This window comes from Thalassophryne amazonica, chromosome 16, assembly GCF_902500255.1.
Source record: "Thalassophryne amazonica chromosome 16, fThaAma1.1, whole genome shotgun sequence".
In the NCBI taxonomy this organism is placed as follows: domain Eukaryota; kingdom Metazoa; phylum Chordata; class Actinopteri; order Batrachoidiformes; family Batrachoididae; genus Thalassophryne; species Thalassophryne amazonica.
This window is the reverse complement of record NC_047118.1, coordinates 76,156,315-76,179,094: the sequence shown is the minus strand read 5'-3', so window position 1 is coordinate 76,179,094 and position 22,780 is coordinate 76,156,315. Positions and strand designations below refer to the sequence as shown.

General features: G+C 42.8%; 1 protein-coding gene across 1 annotated transcript in view; it reads left to right on the top strand.

The window, feature by feature from the left end:
- The first annotated feature begins 5,560 nt into the window (after window positions 1-5,560).
- Window positions 5,561-22,780, top strand: part of LOC117527821 (MBT domain-containing protein 1-like) — a 41,178-nt gene continuing 23,958 nt past the window's right edge. Inside the window, 9 exon segments of the mRNA XM_034190326.1 lie at window positions 5,561-5,772; window positions 6,051-6,264; window positions 12,718-12,851; window positions 13,343-13,454; window positions 13,564-13,643; window positions 13,822-13,939; window positions 15,157-15,291; window positions 17,839-17,927; window positions 21,083-21,181. Coding sequence (XP_034046217.1) covers window positions 5,752-5,772; window positions 6,051-6,264; window positions 12,718-12,851; window positions 13,343-13,454; window positions 13,564-13,643; window positions 13,822-13,939; window positions 15,157-15,291; window positions 17,839-17,927; window positions 21,083-21,181 — 1,002 coding nt within the window. The 5' untranslated portion in view covers window positions 5,561-5,751.

Below are 22,780 nucleotides of genomic sequence, written 5' to 3'. Positions count from 1 at the left end.
TATGGACCTGAGGAACGCTCCTGGGTGAAAAGGAGCTTCATCCTGGACCCGGCCCTCCTGGCCGACTTCTACACCCGACACCCCAACAAGCCTGGTCGGGCGCCAGGCGGCGCCCATTGAGGGGGGAGTCCTGTTGTGTGGGCCGCTGAAGAGGAGGTACTGCTGGCCCACCACCAGAGGGCGCCCTGCCTGAAGTGCAGGCTTCACGAGAGGGTGCCGGAGCAACCAGGAGTGACAGCTGTCACTCATCACCACCACAGCACCATAAAAGCCGGGCAGCAACTCCACCTCGCTGCCGAGATATCATCTACCGCTTAGGTAATATTCTCTGCTGTATCCAAACTGTGACTTACGCCTGATCTGTTTTGCAGCCGTTTTTCCTGTGGTGCACTCTCTGCTGGGTTGGCGTTCGGTGAGAGAAGCGAGGAGCTGCTAGTGTGTTCCTACTTCGGAGGTGGAGGTGCCCCCTCTCGGAGGAACTGTATCAGTGTCTGAGGATTTACTGGGTTTTTTTAATGAAATGAGATTTTTTTAATGAAAGACGTGCGGAAGGGTCCGCGCGTCGGGACGCAGCCGCCGCGACGCTCCGCCACAGGAAAAACACCTCTGTTGGAAGCCTTAAGGACAAGTTGGAACATGTCCTGCTGTTAAACAATTTCTCATACACTCACTCCACTGAAAGCCATCAAAAGCCACCTGGATTTTACAAATGGTTATCAACACGGAGGTGTTTTTCCTGTGCCGCGTCCCCGACGTGCGGACCCATTCATTAAAAAAAATCTCCTTTAACAGTGGAATATCCGGATAAAATGCTGAAACTGACTTCTTCTGAAACTTCTCTGTTCTCTCACGACGTCCTGGATCAATAGAGCCTGAAATGTGGAGGTTTTCAGCTTGAACAGGCTGACGACGGCGGCTGAGAGCGCTGCGCGACGTCTCGCACCGTGGGAAGTCCTTAAAGCAACAGTATCACCTCAAAATCTCTCATCAGCCGTTAAAATTTTCACTGAAAACCAGCTTAATTTTTCGAACCGTGTCCACTTCGATGTGTCTCACAGGTTTAGAAAAAATTCTGATCAAACAACGCGCCAGTCTCTCAGCAACTTCTCAGACAAAGGAATTCTGACGAGGGGCTGGATGACTCCTCCCACAAGGAGTGCTCACAGGCGAATGACGTCACCGACAGGCATGGAAAAACTCACGCATGCGCACGAGGGTTCAAGCATGTCTGACGTAAAAACATATGAATGAAATCCATATAGTTTTTGAAAAAAATAAAAAGGACCTATACTTTATTGACAGCCCTCGTATTGTGGGTGCTCTTAATTCATAATGTGAAGTAAAACAGAGGATGCCATGTAAAAGAAACAGTTTTATTTTTGCTTAATAAACTGTACTATGTGGTCAAGACTATTTATATTTAGTTTCTTTTGTCTGTATTAGCATATTTGATATTGGAGTAATCCAGAAGTAATTGAAAGTAATCAAATTACATTACTTTAATATTATGGTACTTGGATTACATTACTGATTACATTTTTCAACAGGTAACTGTTGTGTGGGCCGCCGAAGAGGAGGTACTGCTGGCCCACCACCACCAGAGGGCGCCCTGTCTGGAGTGCGGGCTCCAGGCACCAGAGGGCGCTGTCGCCTCACAGGAGCAGCCAGGGTGACAGCTGTCACCCATCACCTGAGACGAGACAGCTGATGTATATCAGCAGAGGACGGCATCTCCACCTCATTGCCGAGATATCGTTTTACCAAGGAGGTAACGTATCCAGCCGATTATATCAACCTTAATTACCTTTTGCCTTTATACAGAGAGAGAGAAGAGCAGCAGGAAACAGTATTTGGATAAGTACTCACACTCCTGCACTTTAGTGTTTTCCTGACAAGAGGTGGAGGTGGTGTTCCACCCTGTGTGTTGCTGGGTGCAGCCGCACCCACACCTGACTGTTTCTGTTCCTTGCCAGCAGTACCGGATCCGACGAGCGGAGGCAGTGGCCACCTGGGGTTCGGGACTTGGCGGCTCCAGTATCCCCGGGGTTCGGTGGCAGAGGAAATCGGGTGGTTCCGGTTCGACTCGGACAGACGTCTCCTATCGTCGAGCCTGCCCACACGACACCTTTGGAATTCGGTTACTGCTGTATTTGTAATCTGTTGTGTTTGTTGTGTGAATTCACAACAGTAAAACTTTGTGATTTGACTTTCTCCATTGTCCGTTCATTTGCGCCCCCTGTTGTGGGTCCGTGTTCCTACACTTTCCCAACAGGAACTAGTAACTGCATCGGAATACATTTGTAAAGTAACCCTTCCAACCTTGTATATATATATATATATATATATATATATATATATATATATATACACTTTGTACTATATACTTTGCACTGGGATACCAATTAAAAAACTGCAAATTATAAAGAAGACAATGGTCATACGGCCGAGGGTATTTTAGTATTGCATTATATTTGAAAACTATATTTCAAAAGACTTTAAGAAAAAAATTGTAACAGTCTGGAAAGTGTACTGAACTGTGATTATTTATTATTTTATTTTTTTATATATTTAGTACGATTTCACCTCTAGTTCATGACATGCCCATGATTTATGTCACTATTTTCAGAAAACTTTCTGGATGGTGGATGTTGCGCTTGAGCACTTTACATCAACAGTCTGAATTATTGGCAAAAACAAATGTTATTTGTGAAGATCAAAGGTTCACTCATTATTTAGAAGTTTTAACAGATTCTCAACCGTCAACCCAAATTTAAAAGTATATCACTGAAGATTGTGAGGCCTTAAGTTAGGTCACATGGACGGATCTAACTTCAGGAGAAGGGGGGTGACTTCGTTAGGTGTGCTAAAGACGCATCCTACTGGGGCGGGGTGGGGGTGTGTGTCAGAAGCACACCCCCCATCCAACCAGTGTTCCCAACTTAGCAACTTTCTTGCTAAATCTGATGACTTTCCAAACCCTCTTAACGACCATTTTTCTCTAAAGCGACTCGCAACAAATCTAGTTACTTTTCCTGGTGTCATAGCAAATGAATCACACACGCGCGATGCCACCGCAGCGGATCCCGCCCTGTTTTAGAAGGGATCTAAAACAAAAAATTTCTTTCTCACCTAAATGCTGCTGTTATGATGTGATCACTGAATCGCAACCCTCACTCGGACTCGGTCAGTCCACTGACCTCGTTTGCTTCACTGTGTGCCTATTTAATCTCCATGACATTGAGAAGCCCTGGTCTTGAGAAGTATTATTTTATTTTGACAAGTGATGGCCAATTTTAATGGCAAAATAAATAAACAAACCAAGACTTAAGTTTATTTATAGTTCTAAATATTATTGTGGTGTTTTACTCACATTTTTTGTCTCTCCCACGACAATATTTTTTTCCTACAGCATCTGTTACGACATCATATTGTGCAAATAATATGCAAATTAGAGGATGACGTCATTTGGCAACTTCTAGCGACTTTTAGGATGGCCTGTAGGTACTGAAGAGTTAGCAACAATGCTTCCAAGAGAATTTTTTTTTTAAATCTATAGCGAGCCAGCAGCAAATGTAAACTGTTGCAATGGCCACACCTAATGATTTTATAATCGCTACAATGGATTGGATTTTTGTTTTTCTTTTTGTTTGTTCTGATTACTGACACATTTTTGGACTTCATATTGACAGTGAAGAGCAAAAGTAGCTGTTGAACAACTGCTGCAGACTTTTTATCTGCTGATTTCTCAGTCAAATCACCTGGACATGATAAAAATCAATCAGTAGATGACCAATCACTTTTGGTCCTTTAAAGACAGAAGTACAGACCAAAAACCCAACCAGGGGTCAAATCCAGGGGACCATGTCTGCTGTATTACCAACTAAAGATAAAAAAATAGTTGTAATGTTGTAATGTGCTCACCTGATTTGACTGTATTTGTGGTCACATTAAAGGTGACAGTCGGAGCTCCAACACAAAACTGCAGTGTTGGTGTCCAAATACTTATGAGCCCGGCCTGTAACTGACAGTATCTCACCTGTTTCACATAGAAGTCCAGCCTCCCATTCAATTCCTGCAGGGTGACCTTCTGTCTGGACACCGGGACCATCTTGCTGTTGTATTGTACCAAAGCTCCAGGTCCGTAATGAACACGGTACCCTGCTCTGCCGGGCCCAGTGTGGCCCGGGACTGGCCGGGCCACTCCTCTGGTCTGAAGAATCTGCCAAGGTGTCATTTTGTCCTCAGATGTTATCAGCAGGTTCTGAGCCACACAGAGAAACGTCCCAGCTGGATCTGAGATCTTCAGGCTGGTTATGATTTGAGTAACAGGTTTAATCTTCAGTAACCCTTAAACAAGTCTGAGCAGGACTGAGTCACAACATGTCAAATCAAAGCGACCTTCCGGTCCTCAGACCTCCTGGAACCCTCAGGCAAAATCTGTCTCATTATTAAAAAACAAAAAAGAACTAAACAGGTGGCTCCTCCTTAAACCTGATTGGTTCCCAGTTTGTTGTTTACAAACCCAGCAAAAAAAAACAAAAAAAAAACGATTGGCCCCACTAAAAATCAGTCTGCCCTGTGTTCACTGCGCATGCATCATTAGCCGCGGTTCACGGATTATCACCTCGTTTCTTCTTCAAACTGCACTCCACTCATCATCTGTCTCAGCGACAGATATCTGAAGCTTTTGCACAACAATCATTTCCACATAAATTCAGCATTACTTCATCATAAAAGACGGATGAAACAATCAGAGCACTGCTGCTACACGAGCTGCTAGCTGATGCGTTCACTGCGTGTGTCATTTCAAAGCGTTGTGGAGTTTTGCAGAGTTTCTGCTTAAAACTGCCTTGTTTCTGCGTAAAACTGACTTTAGAATGATTTCAGAGGTTTTACCTTGTCATCTGATGGTTAATAATCCCATTAATCCATTTGATTGCTTTGGGTGAAGAGACTCCATCTCAGACGAGCTGCTATAGTCCGAAATGACGCATGCGTAGTGAAGTCAGGCGGACCGATTTTTAGGGGGGGACCCGTTCGGTCTGCGACACCGGTTGGTGCCAGAGCTTATAATGGACACCATGGTGTGACAACGCAGATGAAGTGTCTCATTCAAGGACGCAGGTTATCTAACGGAATCAAACTTAGGATCGGACCCATGTATTGGTCGTCCAGGTACACGTCCCAATGTTCTACCTCCTGTTCAGCCATAACTCAGAACATAAATAATGTCATGCCCAAACAAATCAAAATGGCCAGTAATAATTAAACCCGTACTACTTTATGCAGTGACGTTTCACTGAGGTCAAAGGTCAACATTAAATTTGAGGGAAAATGTCTTCTGAATTTACTGAGGCAGAACAAAAACGCTAACATTGGAGCCAGATATTGACCATTAACCTTTAAAAATGGCAAAATGTGGAAGGGTGAATTTATGAAATGGTCACAGTCAGTGGCAGTCCTGTTTTATACCGTTTTATACGCATCAAAGCGCTGTGATCTTGAGGCAGTAGTAATACGACAACTCCAGCAGGGGGCGACAGTGGACTATCTCCTCTGAGCCGCGGATGTAAAGAAGAAGCAGGTTTGTGGTGGTGTGCGCGCTGCCGTAGTGATGCTGGTGATGTTTTGGTTTTGGGTCTTGTGTTCTGGTTCTGGTTCTGGTTCTGGTTCTGGTTCTTCCAGCCGCTGTGACAGTTCTACGGAGTCCTTTGCCGGCCGTCGCTGCTCCTCCTGGCGCGGGACGGCCTGATGGAGAAGCCCGGAGACACGGTGAGCTGTGTTTAGCCGCTCTGCCAGACTCCCTTTAAAAATCTCACGTTTTAAAGTTTCCGACCTTTTCAGCAGCGACAACGACCTCCAAAAACTTAGATTTAAACGGATTGCATACAAAACTTCATTCATGTTTCATTTTGGATTCTTGATTTAGTTAAAAAACATTTTATAATTGCAATTTTATATTTATGTGTTGATTTTTTTTACAGCAGCTTTTGGACGTCATTTATCTGAGATGTTAATAAAGACCAGCGTTGTATGTATTCTGTCCTCAGGTGGACTCTGTGTCCAGGAAACGCTGTGATTCCTTCGGGATGCTGGATGGATTGGATGAGGACCGGAGCAGCTGCAGCACCGACTCCAGTGGGCTGAGTGGCGGATCCACTCCTGATGACAGTGAGGACGATGAACTTGGTGGAACCTCATCCCTGACGCTCATCAAGACCAATGGGCAGGTGTACACGTATCCTGACGGGAAAGCGGGCATGGGTCAGTCGCTGTGTTAGTGCAGGTGTGCATGTAGCCTGACAGGAATCGGGCATGGGTTGGTTGCTTTGCTTACTGCAGGTGTGCACATATCCTGACGGGAAATGAGCATGGGTCAGTTGCTGTGTTTAGGGCAGGTGTGCACGTATCCTGATGGGAAATGGGAATGGGTCAGTCAATGTGTTTAGGGCAGGTGTACATGTGTCCTGATGGGAAACGGGAATGGGTCAGTCGCTGTGTTTAGAGCAGGTGTGCACCTATCCTGATGGGAAACGGGAATGGGTCAGTTGCTGTGTTTAGAGCAGGTGTGCGCCTATCCTGATGGGAAACGGGAATGGTTCAGTTGCTGTGTTTAGAGCAGGTGTGCACCTATCCTGATGGGAAACGGGAATGGGTCAGTCACTGTGTTTAGGGCAGGTGTGCACGTGTCCTGATGAGAAGCGGGCCAGTCACTGTGTTTAGGGCTGGTGTACACGTATCCTGACGGGAAAGCAGGCATGGGTCAGTCGCTGTGTTAGTGCAGGTGTGCATGTAGCCTGACAGGAATCGGGCATGGGTTGGTTGCTGTGCTTACTGCAGGTGTGCACATATCCTGACGGGAAATGAGCATGGGTCAGTTGCTGTGTTTAGGGCAGGTGTGCACGTATCCTGATGGGAAATGGGAATGGGTCAGTCAATGTGTTTAGGGTAGGTGTACATGTGTCCTGATGGGAAACGGGAATGGGTCAATCGCTGTGTTTAGAGCAGGTGTGCACCTATCCTGATGGGAAACGGGAATGGGTCAGTCACTGTGTTTAGGGCATGTGTACATGTGTCCTGATGGGAAACGGGAATGGGTCAGTTGCTGTGTTTAGGGCAGGTGTGCATGTATCCTGATGAGAAGCGGTCATGGGTCAGTTGCTGTGTTTAGGGCAGGTGTGCACGTATCCTGATGGGGAATGGGTCAGTCACTGTGTTTAGGGCACATGTACACGTATCCTGACCGGAAGCGGCATGGGTCAGTCGCTGTGTTTAGGGCATTTGCAAAACTGAAAATTCTGTTTATGAAGTGTGACTTGGCATTTGTGGGTCACCGATCACACGTTGGTCACTATTCACACTCCCACCCAGTACATGGCAGTGTTCTATGCTTTTTGACGGGGGGGGATGAAAGGACACTAATTTCCCATAATGCCTTTTGGCGTGTGTGTCGGTTAACGCTCAAAACTTTGGAATTAGCGCATTTCTTTAAATATATGTGCGATATTTTCACTTTTTAAAAATAGAGTTGTCGTTAATGTTGATCAACTGTCCGGAATTATTTTTGTTTATAAATGAAACCATAAGTGAAAAGTGCTTTGCATTTGATCTCCTCTGCCACCATCTGCATTGTTTTTTTTTTTTTGCAGCAGCAGGCAGGGTACACAAAGACAAAAGCTTTAGCTCGTTGTTTATTTTGGGTTTGTGATCGCCTTTGAATTTACTCAGAAGCCCTTGCGGTGCTTAAACTCGAAACTGGCTTATCAGTAGCAGACAGTGTGCCAAGTTAATACTAAAAAGTAGCGCTTAGTGGTTAGCTGTAGCCTCTGCTAAATTTTTTTATTGGTTTAGTGTTATAAAAGTTAAGTCAGTTAGCGGATTTCCGGTTATTGAAGCTAACTTTTTGGTTAGCTGTGCCCACCACTGGGTAAACTGGAGCTTGATCATTATATCAGGTGGCCTTTAATTTCAGCTGATATGAGTCTTTCACCAACATGTTTGCAGACATGAAAACTATTATTTTACTCAATAAAAATGCAGAAAAATACTTTATGTAAAATACTTTATGCCATTATGTAGTTTTTCCTGCAGACGGCACTCCAGCAGCACCGTTTCCAATGCTGTCAAGCATGGCTGGGACACCCATCACCCATTGGTCACATTAGATAACAGAGACAGAATGGCAATTCCACCATGACAGATGTTACATTCGTAAGGAGTCTGAGCCATTTCAACCCTTCTCACACTAAAAGTTGAAGCCATAAGTCTCTCGTCTTGTGTGTGAGCATAGTTAAGGCCTTGAGGTATTTAGGCAGGGAAACAAAGATATCCAGTGATGCTTCTGTGTTTTTATGATAACATAAAACATGAGTGACGAACAATGATTCATGATTATGAACTCCAGGTACACAGGTGGAATAGGCTCGCTAATATACAGTAGTGACTGCAGTAGAGAACAAATAGTGAGGCACTTGGCAGTACTGGCTTAAGGGTTGTGAAAAAGTCCATATGATGGACATTGCATCTGAGTCATTAACATGACGTGCGATAAAAATACATGTTTTCTGAAATATTTTATTGATTTGCTTTGGAAAAGATGAAATAATCCAATTATTGATGATTTAAATTATACCCTTTCATACATTTCTGGGTTTCAAAGGTTTTAGGAAATCTGAGAAAACTGTTTCCACTCCCCCTACGTTGTCGACCTATCTTGAGATGTAATAAGAACATGCAGTATGTCAAACCAAAAAATCTAATGTAAAAATCTGGCAAACCAACCAATTTAACTAATCATCTGACATCACGAGGAAAGGGGATATTTCCTCATGAATTCACCTTGTGAAGTTGCTCCCTTTTTCAGAATCTATAACTAAAATTCAGATTCCATTCATTTTCAGTCAAAGTGTAGTCAGGAGACACGTGATCACTATGCCGCCAGCTTGGACAGGGCCAAATAGATAAGAAGTCTATTTTATGCCAGTGCTGAGTGATGCAACATGGAGACTACCAATCTGAATGAAGGCAGTGTGACGCAGCCTGACATCCACTTATTGGTTATAGTTACTTGTAATGAAGTTCATGTGTTAAATTATCAAACATCAAGCCACAATTTCATTCCTTTGTCAAAGGGGTTTGAAAATGTTACAAATTTTTACAAATATGTTGTTAAATGTTATGTTTTTATGTCTATGTAGTATATTGGCAGGTATATCAGAATGGGTAAAAAAAAGTTATTCCCTAATATCTGTATTGTATTGTCACTCAAAACATTCATGTTGGTCTGGTTCAATAGGCATGTGGATCTCTCACTAACAACGATTCGATGTGCACCTTGCTACACTACCAGTGATACAATACATATATGGAATACATGACGATACTGATGATACGATGTGATACGATTCACCCCTGTTCCCGATTCGATGCGATTTGATATGTATTTGATGGCGATTCAATTCTTCACAATGTGATACAATGTGAAAATAAGAAGCTACAATTCAGTATGGTACTATGGTATTCTTCTTCTACTTCCTCTTCTTCTTCTGATTCTAATAGAGGCAGAGGATTTGTTTTACTCCTTATAAGCAGCAAATTTACCAGATTGGTTCCCTTAAATTTGGAACCTGTTTCATCACACTGTCAGAACTTAAACAGTAAAGTAAACACTAAGGCAACATCACTCTCAATGAGTGACTTAAAGTGATTTCTGTGTAGGCTCTCAGTTGTCCAGGTGGTTTCCACAGTAGAGAAGCTTGAATCTTCGACTGGACCGGGTTGCTTGACGCGAGGACGTTTCGCTTCAAATCGCAGAAGCTTCCTCAGCTAAAATTCTTGCTCTGGTGGTCTGACTTCTGTCTTGACTCTTGTCGAGAAGAATGATCCAAAGTCACAAAAGCTGGAGTTTTAAACCTAACCAGACCCCTCCTACCAAGAGGCAGACTGCTAAGGCTAGTGACTAAACAAAAGCTCTAATTAGAACCTATTGTGCTCTAGTTAGCACCCTCCTAATGACAGGGCAGCTGTGGCTCCCTTGACGACTCTGCTGATGACGTGAATGACTCATTACCATGAACAAAAGACTGAAACTGCTTTGACCTGAGTACCCCATTGTAAACAGGGGATAAAGCGTGTCTCAGACCCCCTCCCTGGTTAAGGCTGGGTTTCAAATGTTTCACAAAGAATGCCTCCTTGACCCCTCTCTCAAACCATTTCTTCTCTCTGGCTAATATTTTAACTTCCTTGTCCTCAAACATGTGGTTAGTGTCTTCCTCACGTGTGAAGGAAAAACTACAGAGGATCTTCAGACAGCACAAAATCCCAGTTTACTTTAAACTGGTTAACACCTTGAGACAGAAATTAGTTCACCCTAAGGACATGATCCCTAGTTACAAACAGAGCAATGTAGTGTAGCACCAGTGGACCTCAGTCTGCAGTTCATCTCCACCTTAAAGACACGTGCGTCAAAAATCTCCTCCAACTGCTTGTGCAGTTCTCGGGGGCCTCGATGTTGAAATAGATTTGTTGCAGTAGAAATGTGCTTTCAGGCTTCCTTCAAACAAAATGCGAAGCAGTGATGGTGCATTCAATGTGCCTCTGAAAAAAATCGATGCAAGCAAGCAGGGAATGATGCATCACGATTTCACCCATCAAATGAATCGATGCACACTGAATGAATCGATGCACTCGCACCGCACACGTTTGTATCTAGATACTGATTCGTATCGATTAATCTCCACATGCCTACTGTACATGTATTCTGACAGGACTCCCCGTGTTTATGACAGGGATGAGTTACAAGAAAACATACACACACACACACACACACACGGGAGTCAGGTTCATCTCAGTTTGTCAGGATCATCACACATGTCCCATAAATTTAATTCTAATGTTACGGGCTTGGTAGAGAATAAGGAGTGTTACTGTTGCTTTAAGGACGGCCCCCAGCGGCTGTGGGGCGCGCCGCGCTCCGAAGCCGCCATCGACAGGCTGAACGACCATTTCATTTCTAAACGGCTGTCTGGATCTGTGACCATCGTGTGCCATTTCTGTGGTTATCACAAGAGCTGGACATCAACCATTTTCCGGCAGATTTCACTTTTAACAAGAGATTTTGTCATGGAAAGCCGAGCGGAGGCTTCGCACGTCACGATGGATTTGCTACTGGAGCGAGACAAAACCACCTCCGTTTTGGTCTCACAGGACGGCTTTGAGATGGCGTTCAGACAGCTGTCTGTGGTTTTTCCATCGAGTGATTATCCGAGAAATTGTGGATGTGCCTGGACATGCCAGAACATGTCCCGTGAGACTTCATCACGGCGTTGCTTTGCGCCATGCGGCACCGCCGCGACGCGCGGAATTCCTCCGCACGTCTGTCTCAATGTGCCGAAAAAGTGCTGATGTCCACATCTTTTCACAATTCCTGTGCTAGTCAGACGACGTCCCAGATAAAACACAGCGTCCAGTTTGGAAATGAACGGCACGTTCCACTGTTACAAGAGTTTTTGTCATGGAAAGAGGAGCGGAGGCTTCGCGCGTCGCGGCGGTGCCGCATGGATGATGCACAGCAACGCTGGTGATGAAGCCTCACGGGACATGTTCTAGCATGTCCAGGCACATCCACAATTTCTCGGATAATCACTCGATGGAAAAACCACAGACAGCTGTCTGAACGCCATCTCAAAGCCGTCCTGTGAGACCAAAACGGAGGTGATGTTGTCTCGCTCCAGTAGCGAATCCATCGTGACGCGCGAAGCCTCCGCTCGGCTTTCCATGACAAAATCTCTTGTTAAAAGTGAAATCTGCCGGAAAATGGTTGACGTCCAGCTCTTGTGATAACCAGAGAAATGGCACACGATGGTCACGGATCCAGACAGCCATCCGTTTAGAAATGAAATGGTCGTTCAGCCTGTTGATGGCGGCTTCTTAGCGTGGCGCGCCCCACAGCCGCTGGGGGCCGTCCTTAAAGCGACAGTAACACTCCTTATTCTCTACCAAGCCCGTAACATTTTCACCGAAAGCCAGATAAATTTTTCTAATGGTTTCCAGCTGCCAGTCTCTAACAGTTTCTGAAAAAATTCTGATGGAAAAAAGCCCAAATCATTCCGCCATTTCCTGGCAATGAAACAACGACGAGGGGGCTGGACCACTCCTCACTCAAAGCCTGCTCACAGGCTAATGACGCAACCGACAGGCGTGGAAAAACTCACGCATGCGCACAAGGGTTCAAGCTTGTCTGACGCAATCACACGTGATTCAAATCCATATGGTTTTTGAAAAAAATAATAAGGTCGGATACTTTTCTAATAGACCTCGTATGTATATTTTTAAAAAAGCTCAAGTATTGACACTAGCCCTTTGTGTGAAGTTGTTGGGGTCAGTGTGCCCCAAGCTCCCGTTGTGTTTCACAGTTCATTTCTGAATGTATATTTCTGTTGATGTTACATTCATATTTTTAGCTGCATATGCCCAAAAAGCCGGTGGTTATTTTTAGTCTGTGCAGCTGTTCACATGAACCTATTATCGATGTTACGTAACGTGCTCTATGGATGCAGGCTGCAAACATGTCTTTATGTAGGTGAGAGCTGTACTTTAGCTCACGGTTCATCCAAACAGCCCGTTTCTGCTCTTCATAAATAAAGTGTGCTGTGACGGCTGTTTGTGATGCTGTCATGCACCATCAGGAAGCTCGTTGTGTCTGTGTGTGTGTCGTAGCCACCTGTGAGATGTGCGGCATGGTTGGTGTTAGAGACGCTTTCTACAGTAAAACCAAACGCTTCTGCAGCGTCTCCTGCTCCAGAAGTTACTCGTCCAACTCCAAGAAGGCCAGCGTCCTCGCCAGGCTGCAGGTACAGTCTCACAGAAATCACACAGAGGAACGTGTCTGCTACAAAATCTGTCTGCATTTTTTTTTATGTCTACACAACAACAAGAAATCAGCCACTGAGGAATCTGTACATTTATTTGAAAGAGAAAAATGGCAATGATTTTAGTGTCATTAAAATATTAACTTGTCAAAATTCTGCTTATGGTTGTCCAAAAATATACGGCGCACAATCTCAGTTGTCTGTCTTAAACATGATATCTCACCTGTGTCTCTGTCTCGTGTGTCGTTTTAAACTCGATGTGTCACGCATGTGTCGGCCTTAAACTCGACATTTTGCTCCTGTGTCGGCCTTAAACTCGACATTTCGCTCGTGTGCCGGCCTTAAGCTCGACGTCTCGCTCGTGTGCCGGCCTTAAACGCCACGTCTCGCTCGTGTGTCTCTGTTTCAGCTCTGTGCTCAACTCCAGTTTCTGTTTCCATCTTGATGCCCCATCCCGTGTCTTTGTCTTAAAGGGGAAGCCTCCCACTAAGAAGGCAAAGGTTCTGCACAAACAGCCTTTGGTGTCAAAGCTAGCAGCATCCAGTCAGCACCACACGAACCAGCAGGGTGGCATTAAAAAAAGTGGTGAGTCTTCAGGATTTTCTCAAAGAACGTTGATTATTTTGTTGTTGTCTGACTCACATAATGTGAGTCATTATTACATGTCCATAAGACAAACGTCTGTTTCCTATAGTGTCTGTTAATGTCTTTGACTGGGGCAAATACCTCGGAGGCGGAGATGTGATGGTGGCACCAGTCAGCTGCTTCAAACATGTGGGTGTTACACAGTGGGATCCCCCCCCCCCCCCCCCCAATAGGTTGTGATTTGTCTCTTGTAAATTTATTGTGTATCTATGTACTGTGTTTATTTTAATTGTGCAAACTGTGTCAGGATGCGCATCCTATATTCAGTCTTTGGCCTCATGTCGGGTGACTTTTTGTTTCTGGTCAGGTTTCGATGGGGAAGTCCTGGGGCGACATCAGCGAGGGCCTTCGTGTTGAAGTTCCAAACACTGACAGTGGACTGCCGATGAAGGTTTACTGGATCGCTGGAATCATCAAACTGGCTGGTACAGTTCTGTTCTAGTTCAGCCCAAATGTAAGCAGGGTGAAGCGGCTAACTAGCAGCTTTACACAAAGACAAGTCAGATCTCAGGTCTAAGACCATGTGCTGAGCATTACAGTATCTACCACACTATAGAACTGCACTGTATTCGTCCACTGCTGTGCTGAAGCCCACCTGTCTGACTGAGGGCTGACCATGCCTGCACATGGCTCACGGCCACCAGCAGGAGACTTTTCCCTTTGTGGTTCTGATTTCAAAGAAGATAATCCCAGCTCCCATGGACAGGTGTCCAGCCTGCTAACTATGCATGCACGCAGGTCAGCACCAGAGCTGTGGCTGCCAGCCTCCTTCGGCTGCTTCCAGAAACATGGTCTCTTTCCGATCATCCGTTGTCAACCCCTCACGAAGCTCACATCGTGCCACCCAACAAATATTTTGTGAAATCCCTCGTAAATGCCGGTCACAAGCTGTCGTGGCACAGTGAGATATCACCCTTAACTTGGTGCTTGAGGCTGCCTCTAAAACAGAGCCTTTTCTGTAGCAGCCCATGTTAAAATGTCCAACTTTAGAGCAGAAATAAACATGTTTATAACCCGATATAAAAAACTTTTGTTTTCTGTCCATGGCTTAAGATGTTTTACACCATAAAGTTTTGTAAAATTAGGGGTGTGGTTGGTTTGATTGACAGTGGCTGAGCCGAGTGGCTGAGCCGAGTGTCTGCCTCTCGTCGCGTCTTTAGCTCAGAGGCCGCTCGATACAGCTGCTAGCTGTTGTGGAAGCTGTGTTTGTCATTTGGAGTATTTTATTACAAAGACGTGGAATAATATGGCTTGTTATGTGGTGAAAAGTCCTAATGGATCATGTAATATTTGCACTGACCGAAACACTCATCTTATTTAATGTTGTATGCTAATGGTGTTAGCGCTTTTAGCAGCTGTCAGCAGCCTGATCTGTTTAACCCTGTTAATGCATAGTTACTGAGAAGATAAACGACTCATAATTTTTAATGTCCACACCAAAGCAAATCCGTATGAGAACCTCCAAGCAGTCCCCAAAAATATGATTTAATAAACACCCGGACCGCGGGTAGCCTGTTAGCTTCGGTGGTTCGTTCCCTAGCATACCATAAAAGGCAGATTGACAAATGTGAAAAAAACAGCATTTTGATTTGGATGGGTCAGGGATTAGGTCCATGTCGGTCACCTGTTTAACTGTGTGCAGGTTTTAAGGCGCTGCTGCGATACGAGGGTTTTGACACCGACTCCACCAGAGACTTCTGGCTGAATCTGTGCGTACCAGACATCCACCCAGTCGGCTGGTGCGCCGCCGGAGGCAAACCTCTGGTTCCTCCTCAGTGTAAGAGTGTGGAGTTTAAACTTTGACCTTTTGGCTGCAAACAGTCATAAATAATCAGTGGTTTTAAAAAGTTTCTGAAGGATTTCCATTTTTATTTGTGCCCATTGTAGTTTGTTTGTTGATTTGTTTGCAGGATTACTCAAAAACTAACTCACCCATGGAAAGGTTTGGTCTGTTATACAATAGAATCTTTTGGGGCAGAACTGTAACATAAAAAAGACACAATAAGGCTTGATAATATAAATTACGTCATCTTGAAATTGATTGCATTGAATTTTGGAGCAGATCTAAATATAAGGGTGGAATCATTCAAATACATTTTGGCATCAGAAGCAGTAGTTTTTTTTTTATTATTATTATTGTTTAAAAACAGTCAGACTTTTGTACAGAAGTTTAAAAGTGATGTTTCTCTGCAACATGATCTAAATGAGAAAAAAAAAACAGTAAAAAATACAAAAGTAATTAAAGAAAATGTTTGACTTTTGGTTCAGATTCTCAATTTTAATAGTTTTTGTTTTTTCCCCATAGCTTTTCTGTAATGAAAATGTTTTTACTTTAGAACATTTGTCAGACAAAATAAGTTTTAGAACAACTACTTTACCATGGAACCAAGAAAAGTTCAATGTTTATTTATTGTGACTCCAGACAGCTTAATGATGATGAGACCTTTACAGAACTTTAGATTATGTTAGTTATTATTGACTACGTCACTCCTAACTACTACATATTGCTCGACTGCACTTTGTTTGGTTAGATGTCAATTGGACCTGTACCTGTACAATGACAACAAAATTCAATCTAATTATTTTTGGGTTTGACCCATACTAGATACCATTAAAGTTTGGATTAGACTTACTAAAAGGGGTGGAGTCTGTATTATTACAGTAGTGTTCAGGATATTAGTAGTGCTATGTGACTAAAAAGATTAATCCAGGTTTTGAGTATATTTCTTAGTGTTACATGGGAAACAAGGTACCAGTAGATTCAGTAGATTCTCACAAATCCAACAAGACCAAGCATTCATGATATGCACACTCTTAAGGGTATGAAATTGGGCTATTAGTAAAAAAAAAAAAAAAGCATAAGGTAACATGACCTCTTCAAGTATTTTGACATATCCAAACTGATCCATGATACCCGGTATGCGATATATAGGCCCAACACCATAGTAGGAGAAACATGCCCATATCATGATGCTTGCACCACCATGCTTCACTGTCTTCATTGTGAACTGTGGCTTGAATTCAGAGTTTGGGGGTCATGGCCCTTGGACCCAAAAAGAACAATTTTACTCTCATCAGTCCACAAAATATTCCTCCATTTCTCTTTAGGCCAGTTGATGTGTTCTTTGGCAAATTGTAACCTCTTCTGCACGTCTTTTATTTAACAGAGGGACTTTGCGGGGGATTCGTGCAAATAAATTAGCTTCACACAGGTGTCTTCTAACTGTCACAGCCTTACAGTAACTCCAGACTGTCTTGATCTCCTGGAGCTGATCAATGGGTGAGCCTTTGCCATTCTGGTTATTCTTCTATCCATTTTGATGGTTGTTTTCCGTTTTCTTCCACGCGTCTGTTTTTTTTTTTTTTCTTTTTTTTTCCATTTTAAAGCATTGGAGATCATTGGAGATGAACAGCCTATATTTTTTTGCACCTGCGTATAAGTTTTCCTCTCTCCAATCAACTTTTAATCAAACTATGCTGTTCTTCTGAACAGTGTCTTGAACGTCCCATTGTCCTCAGGCTTTCAAAGAGAAAAGCATGTTCAACAGGTGCTGGCTTCATTCTGAAATAAGGGACACCTGATTCACACCTGTTTCTTCCACAAAATTGACGAACTCACTGACTGAATGCCACACTACTATTATTGTGAACACCCCTTTTCTACTTTTTTACGAATAGCCGAATTTCATAGCCTTAAGAGTGTGCATATCATGAATGCTTTGTCTTGTTGGATTTGTGAGAATCTACTGGTACCTTGTTTCCCATGTAACAAGAAATATACTCAAAACCTGGATTAATCTTTTTAGTCACATAGCACTACTATTATTCTGAACACTACTGTATGTTTTTATCCCCCGGTATGAAATATGGGACATAGCGATCAGCATGTCTGTCTGTCTGTCTGTCCATTTTCGCTGATTAGCGCAGTATCTCAAGATCCACTTGACCAATTTCATTCATATTTAGGATATGGATGTACTTGGCTGATTCTCCCAACACATGTTGATTACTGTGAACTTTGGGTCAATTTCAAGGTCACAGTGAGATATTCAAGATATTGTCATTCCCTCCATTTTTAGCTTGATATCTCAAGAACCAGTTGACCGACTTAATTCATATTTATCATAAGTGTGTACTTGGATGATCCCCCAACACTTTGTATTACTGATTTCTGGGGACTGATTTCTGAGGGATATGTCATCTCTTGATGACTCTTGTTTAAAATTGTTTTTTGTTTTTCTAGTTGAATCAGGGATAATTCAGTTTAAATAGAAAGTGTTCACTTTAATGATTCAATAATGTGTTTTTTGTGTGTCATTGTCAGCTATCCTTCACAGAATCACCAACTGGAAAAACTATTTGATCAAAAAACTGACGGGATCAAAAACACTGCCACCAGACTTCTCTTCAAAGGTTACACACTGTACACACCGTGTATGCGGTGCACACACACACAATAGTAGTCGGTACATAGTAAATTTTGCTGAGTAAAATTTACTCTACTGGGATAACATTTGATGCTAGGCTAAACAGAGTAAAAAACACTCTATTGCAGAATGAAATCAGCTCTACTGGTGTCGCCGCCTGAACGGCCCCCACCCTGCCTCCACTGTGCATGTGTCATTTCGGAGCTTAGCTGCTCTGTGGACGGACTGTCTTCACCCAATGCGGTCATTAATGGATTAATGGGATTATTAACCATCAGATGACAAGTTTTAAGTAGGAATGAGGTGTTAATCTGTGACGCTTTGAAATGATGGATGGTCGGTGAACACAACAGCTAGCAGCCCATGTAGCTGCGGTGCTCTGATTGCTTCCTCCGCCTTTTCTGATGAAATAATGCTGAATTTATGTGGAAATGATTGTTGGACAAAAGTTTCAAATATCTGTCGCTGAGATAGATGATGACTGGAGTGCAGTTTGAAGCAGAAACGAGGTGATAATCAGTGGACCGCGGTTGATGACGCATGTGCAGTGAAGGCAGGGCGGACCGATTTTTAGGGGGGACCGTTCGGTCTGCAACACCGTCTAGTCAATGCAAGTCGTTTTACTCCCATAAGTGTTGAATACACTATGTTGAGTTGATTTAGCCCTGTGGTAGAGTATATTTAACTCTATTTGACTGGGACCAAATGTTACCCCAGCAGAGTCAATTTTACTCAGCAAAATTTCCTGTGTAAATATTACTCCCCAACACCTAAAAAGATTCTCTGGCCACAAGGCCATATCACTAGGATTTGGCCTTCTGGTTAGAGAGTTCGCCTCCCATGCCGGGGATTGTGAGTTTCCGTGTCAAGGAAAACAAGTGGGAGGAGTAAAAAACAAAACAAAACAATGCAGAGCAAGCCGCTACACACAGACGATACCCACTGTACAAATTGTGTACTCATTCACTGTGCTCGCCCTGCCCACTTTTACAACAGAGGCATTTCCGTTTTGTCTTAGGACTTCCAGTGAACAGTGTTTTCAGTATAGAAAAATGGAAGATATTACATGGGTAGAAACAAAAACCTTTTTGAAAAGCTCAAAGGGAACGACTCTGGCTCACCCACGGGTCATAACAGAGTGGGAAGATGACATGAAAAAGTGGCCCTCGATTATGTATGCCGATATTGTTCACTACTTTGTGTGGACGGTTTGGCTATGAGGAACTATAAAAGCACGAAAGCCTATCAATATCTCCTTGAATCAAGTTAAAATACTACCCGACAAGTAGTGCCACTGTAATGCCAAGATTACGTAACGTTAATATACGTATGGTGTTATTTCATGCAGTGCTTGGTTGTATAGCAGTGATAGATAGCAGCTAACGCTACAAACACAGCTTAGCCATTTGTCTCATTAGCATCCGCCATGGTTTCTTCAACGGAGGGTTGTAGTACAACCCCAAATCCAATTAAGCTGGGACGTTGTGTAAAATGTTAATTAAAAACACGATACAATAATTTGCAAATCCTCTTCAACCTATATTCAATTGAATACACCACAAATACAAAATATTTCATGTTCAAACTGATAAACTTTACCGTTTTTGTGCAAATATTTGCTCATTTTGAAATGGATGCCTGCAACACATTTCAAAAAACCTGGGACAGTGGTATGTTTACCACTGTGTTGCATCACCTTTCTTTCTAACAACACTCAATAAGTGTTTGGGAACTGAGGACACTAATTGTTGAGGCTTTGTAGGTGGAATTATTTCCCTTTCTTGCTTGATGTATGACTTTAGTTGCTCAACAGTCCAGGGTCTCTGTTGTTGTATTTTGTGCTTCATAATGCGCCACACATTTTCAATGGGCGACTGGTCTGGACTGCAGCCAGACCAGTCTAGTACCCGCACTCTTTTACTACGAAGCCACGCGTTTGTTACACATGCAGAATGTGGCTTGGCATTGTCTTGCTGAAATAAGCAGGGACGTCCCTGAAAAAGATGTTGCTTGGATGGCAGCATGTGTTGCTCCAAAACCTGGATGTACCTTTCAGCATCGATGGTGCCATCACAGATGTGTAAGTTGCCCATGCCATGAGCACTAACACACCACCATACCATCACAGATGCTGGCTTTTGAACTTTGCGCTGGTAACAATCTGGATGGTCTTTTTCCTCTTTTGTCCGGAGGACACAACATCCATGATTTCCAAAAACAATTTGAAATGTGGACTCATCAGACCACAGCACACTTTTCCACTTTGCGGCTGTCCATTTCAAATGAGCTCGGGCCCAGAGAAGGCGGCGGCGTTTCTGGATGTTGTTGATGTATGGCTTTCGCTTTGAATGGTAAAGTTTTAACTTGCCCTTGTAGGTGTAGCTACAAACTGTGTTAACTGACAGTGGTTTTCTGAAGTGTTCCTGAGCCTAAGATCTTTTAGACAATGCCGCCTGATTGATCAAAGGTCACGGGTATTCAATGTTGGTTTTCGGCCTTGCCACTTACGTGTATAAAGTTCTCCAGATTCTCTGAAACTTCTGATTATATTATGGACTGTAGATGATGGAATCCCTAAATTCCTTGCAATTTAACGTAAAAAAACATTGTTCTTAAACTGTTGGACTATTTTTTCACGCAGTTCAAAATAATTTATTGCACTAAAATTCATATTGCATTGTTGGCAATGTCTGTGTTACCTAGAAGGAGGAAGCATTTCTTTAATTGTGACATACAATGATCATGTATTATTGTGTGTTAATACTTGTGTCTAACATAAAAAAAAGACTGATTTCAACAGGCAGAAAAGGACTTCTTAATAACATGAAAAAGATTAGTAATTATATTGCAGACTCATAAAAGTGCACCATTTAAGGTCATTTTTGCAAAACGTCCCCATCAGAAAAAGGGGTGCTGCTCCATCCCGAACACTCCCCCAGCTCTGTTGCTTTGCTCCCTCAACATCCAGCACTGTCTTTTTTGTTTTGGGCAAAAACAATTTGTTACTTTCACCCATGCACACTGTATACACACACCGTACACACATTCTATACTATGGCAGTTTACACATACACACTGTAAAGACTTTGACACAGTGTGGTGTTTTTTTCATCACCAGCTCCTCCTCGTGTTGTTCTGCAGGTGCAGGAGAGCATGCAGTTTCCCTTTAAGAAGAAGATGAGGGTAGAGGTGGTCGATAAGACTCACCTGTGTCGGACTCGTGTCGCTCTGGTTGAACAGGTTTGTGCGTGCACGCTCACCAGTGTTATTACCGGTCAGAGGAGCATGGTGTGCAGTTTGACTTCATTCACTTTCTTGTTGTACAGTTTAATGGATCCTGACTTTGTAAAGCTGGACTTTGTCAAACTATGGAAATAACAGCAGCACATCATCACGATGTGTTGCTTCCTTTAAGAAAAAAGTCACTGAAATTCCTTTTGAATCAGTGTTCCTGCACGTGAGCGGCATAGCTTCATGTTTGAGCACATTCAAGAAGCGTAATAATATATAAAGCAGAACTTAGAAAGATGGACAGCAGGGGGCGCTGTGGCACACTGCAAGCATTTTTAAAGTATAACACCTGTTTATTGTTACAACCATAAATGATCAAAACATGTCAGTACAAGAGTAAGAACATTTGAATTATTTATTTATATAAAAGAATTATGAGGTAACAGGCATCATTTATACAAAGAATGAGTGCACATTACACAGTTTACCTCTGAAAAGGTTTAACTGTGAAGTTTAATTTGAATAATTAAATGTTGTTGCAGGACTGTGCTATACTGTTGTGCAAATGTTTTAGGGACATTTACTGTGGCCAAAGTGGGAAACGATGAAATAAATGGAATCCAATGTTTAAAATTATAAATATAACGCTATAATACCATTGGCTGTATGAGCATTGTTGCCGTTGTTTAATTAATTATTAAGATCCTACTGTTTTACGTACAATTTGTACATGTTCAGTAAAGCCCCTCAGTTAATCAATCAATCAATCAAAAACAGTATTTACATTTAAGAACGGAAGTTGTGCAAATCAAGGAATATTTGTAGCTCACCCTCTGCCTTTGCAGGTATTAATGAGATAAATTTCACTCCATTCTCACGGTAGGGTCATCTGGGGTATTTAAGCTTGAGGGGTGGGTTTTGTTGGTGAAAACATCGCCGAGTTTAGTACAAATACATGTCAAGACCAGTCACCTAAGTGGCTCTACTCTACTCTTTTCTACTCTTCTATTTTTCTCTTCCTTTTTAGATATTTAGGTATACCTTAGTATACTAGTATAGTTTCACTTAGAATTGGGAATATAATATATAAGATATACCTACTGAATTTTCATGTAATTTTGGTCACTTTTTAAAGGGGTCAGACTCGTCAGTTAAGTCAATTTAATGTACAGTGGTTCATTTCACGTCATTTTAGTGTATAAATAACACAGTTCCAGGCGATGAGAGCTGTCAGCTGGCTGTTAGAAGCAAGTTAGAGACAAAAGCAAACTGGCTGATTTCAATACACAATCAATGCAGCCCAAGTGGTTTTCACAGAGCGGCCAGTCGCACAAGTACGAATTCTTGGCCTTCGGATTGTTAACTTTGCCAAGTGACGTGGCGCCAACCTGGAGAATAGGAACTTAGTTTGAGTTAGCGAAAGTTACGTCTGCCAAATATCTTGTAAATGACTCCAGAGGTGTTATCAGATTACAAAAAACAGCATTTTCAGTTTTAGAAGCGTTATTTCTCACTAGCTTTTGCAAAATATATGATAAGAGGTTATATTTACACACAATGACAGAGGGTTTGCAGCTAGTTACCAGCCTGTGATGTTACCATGCTGAC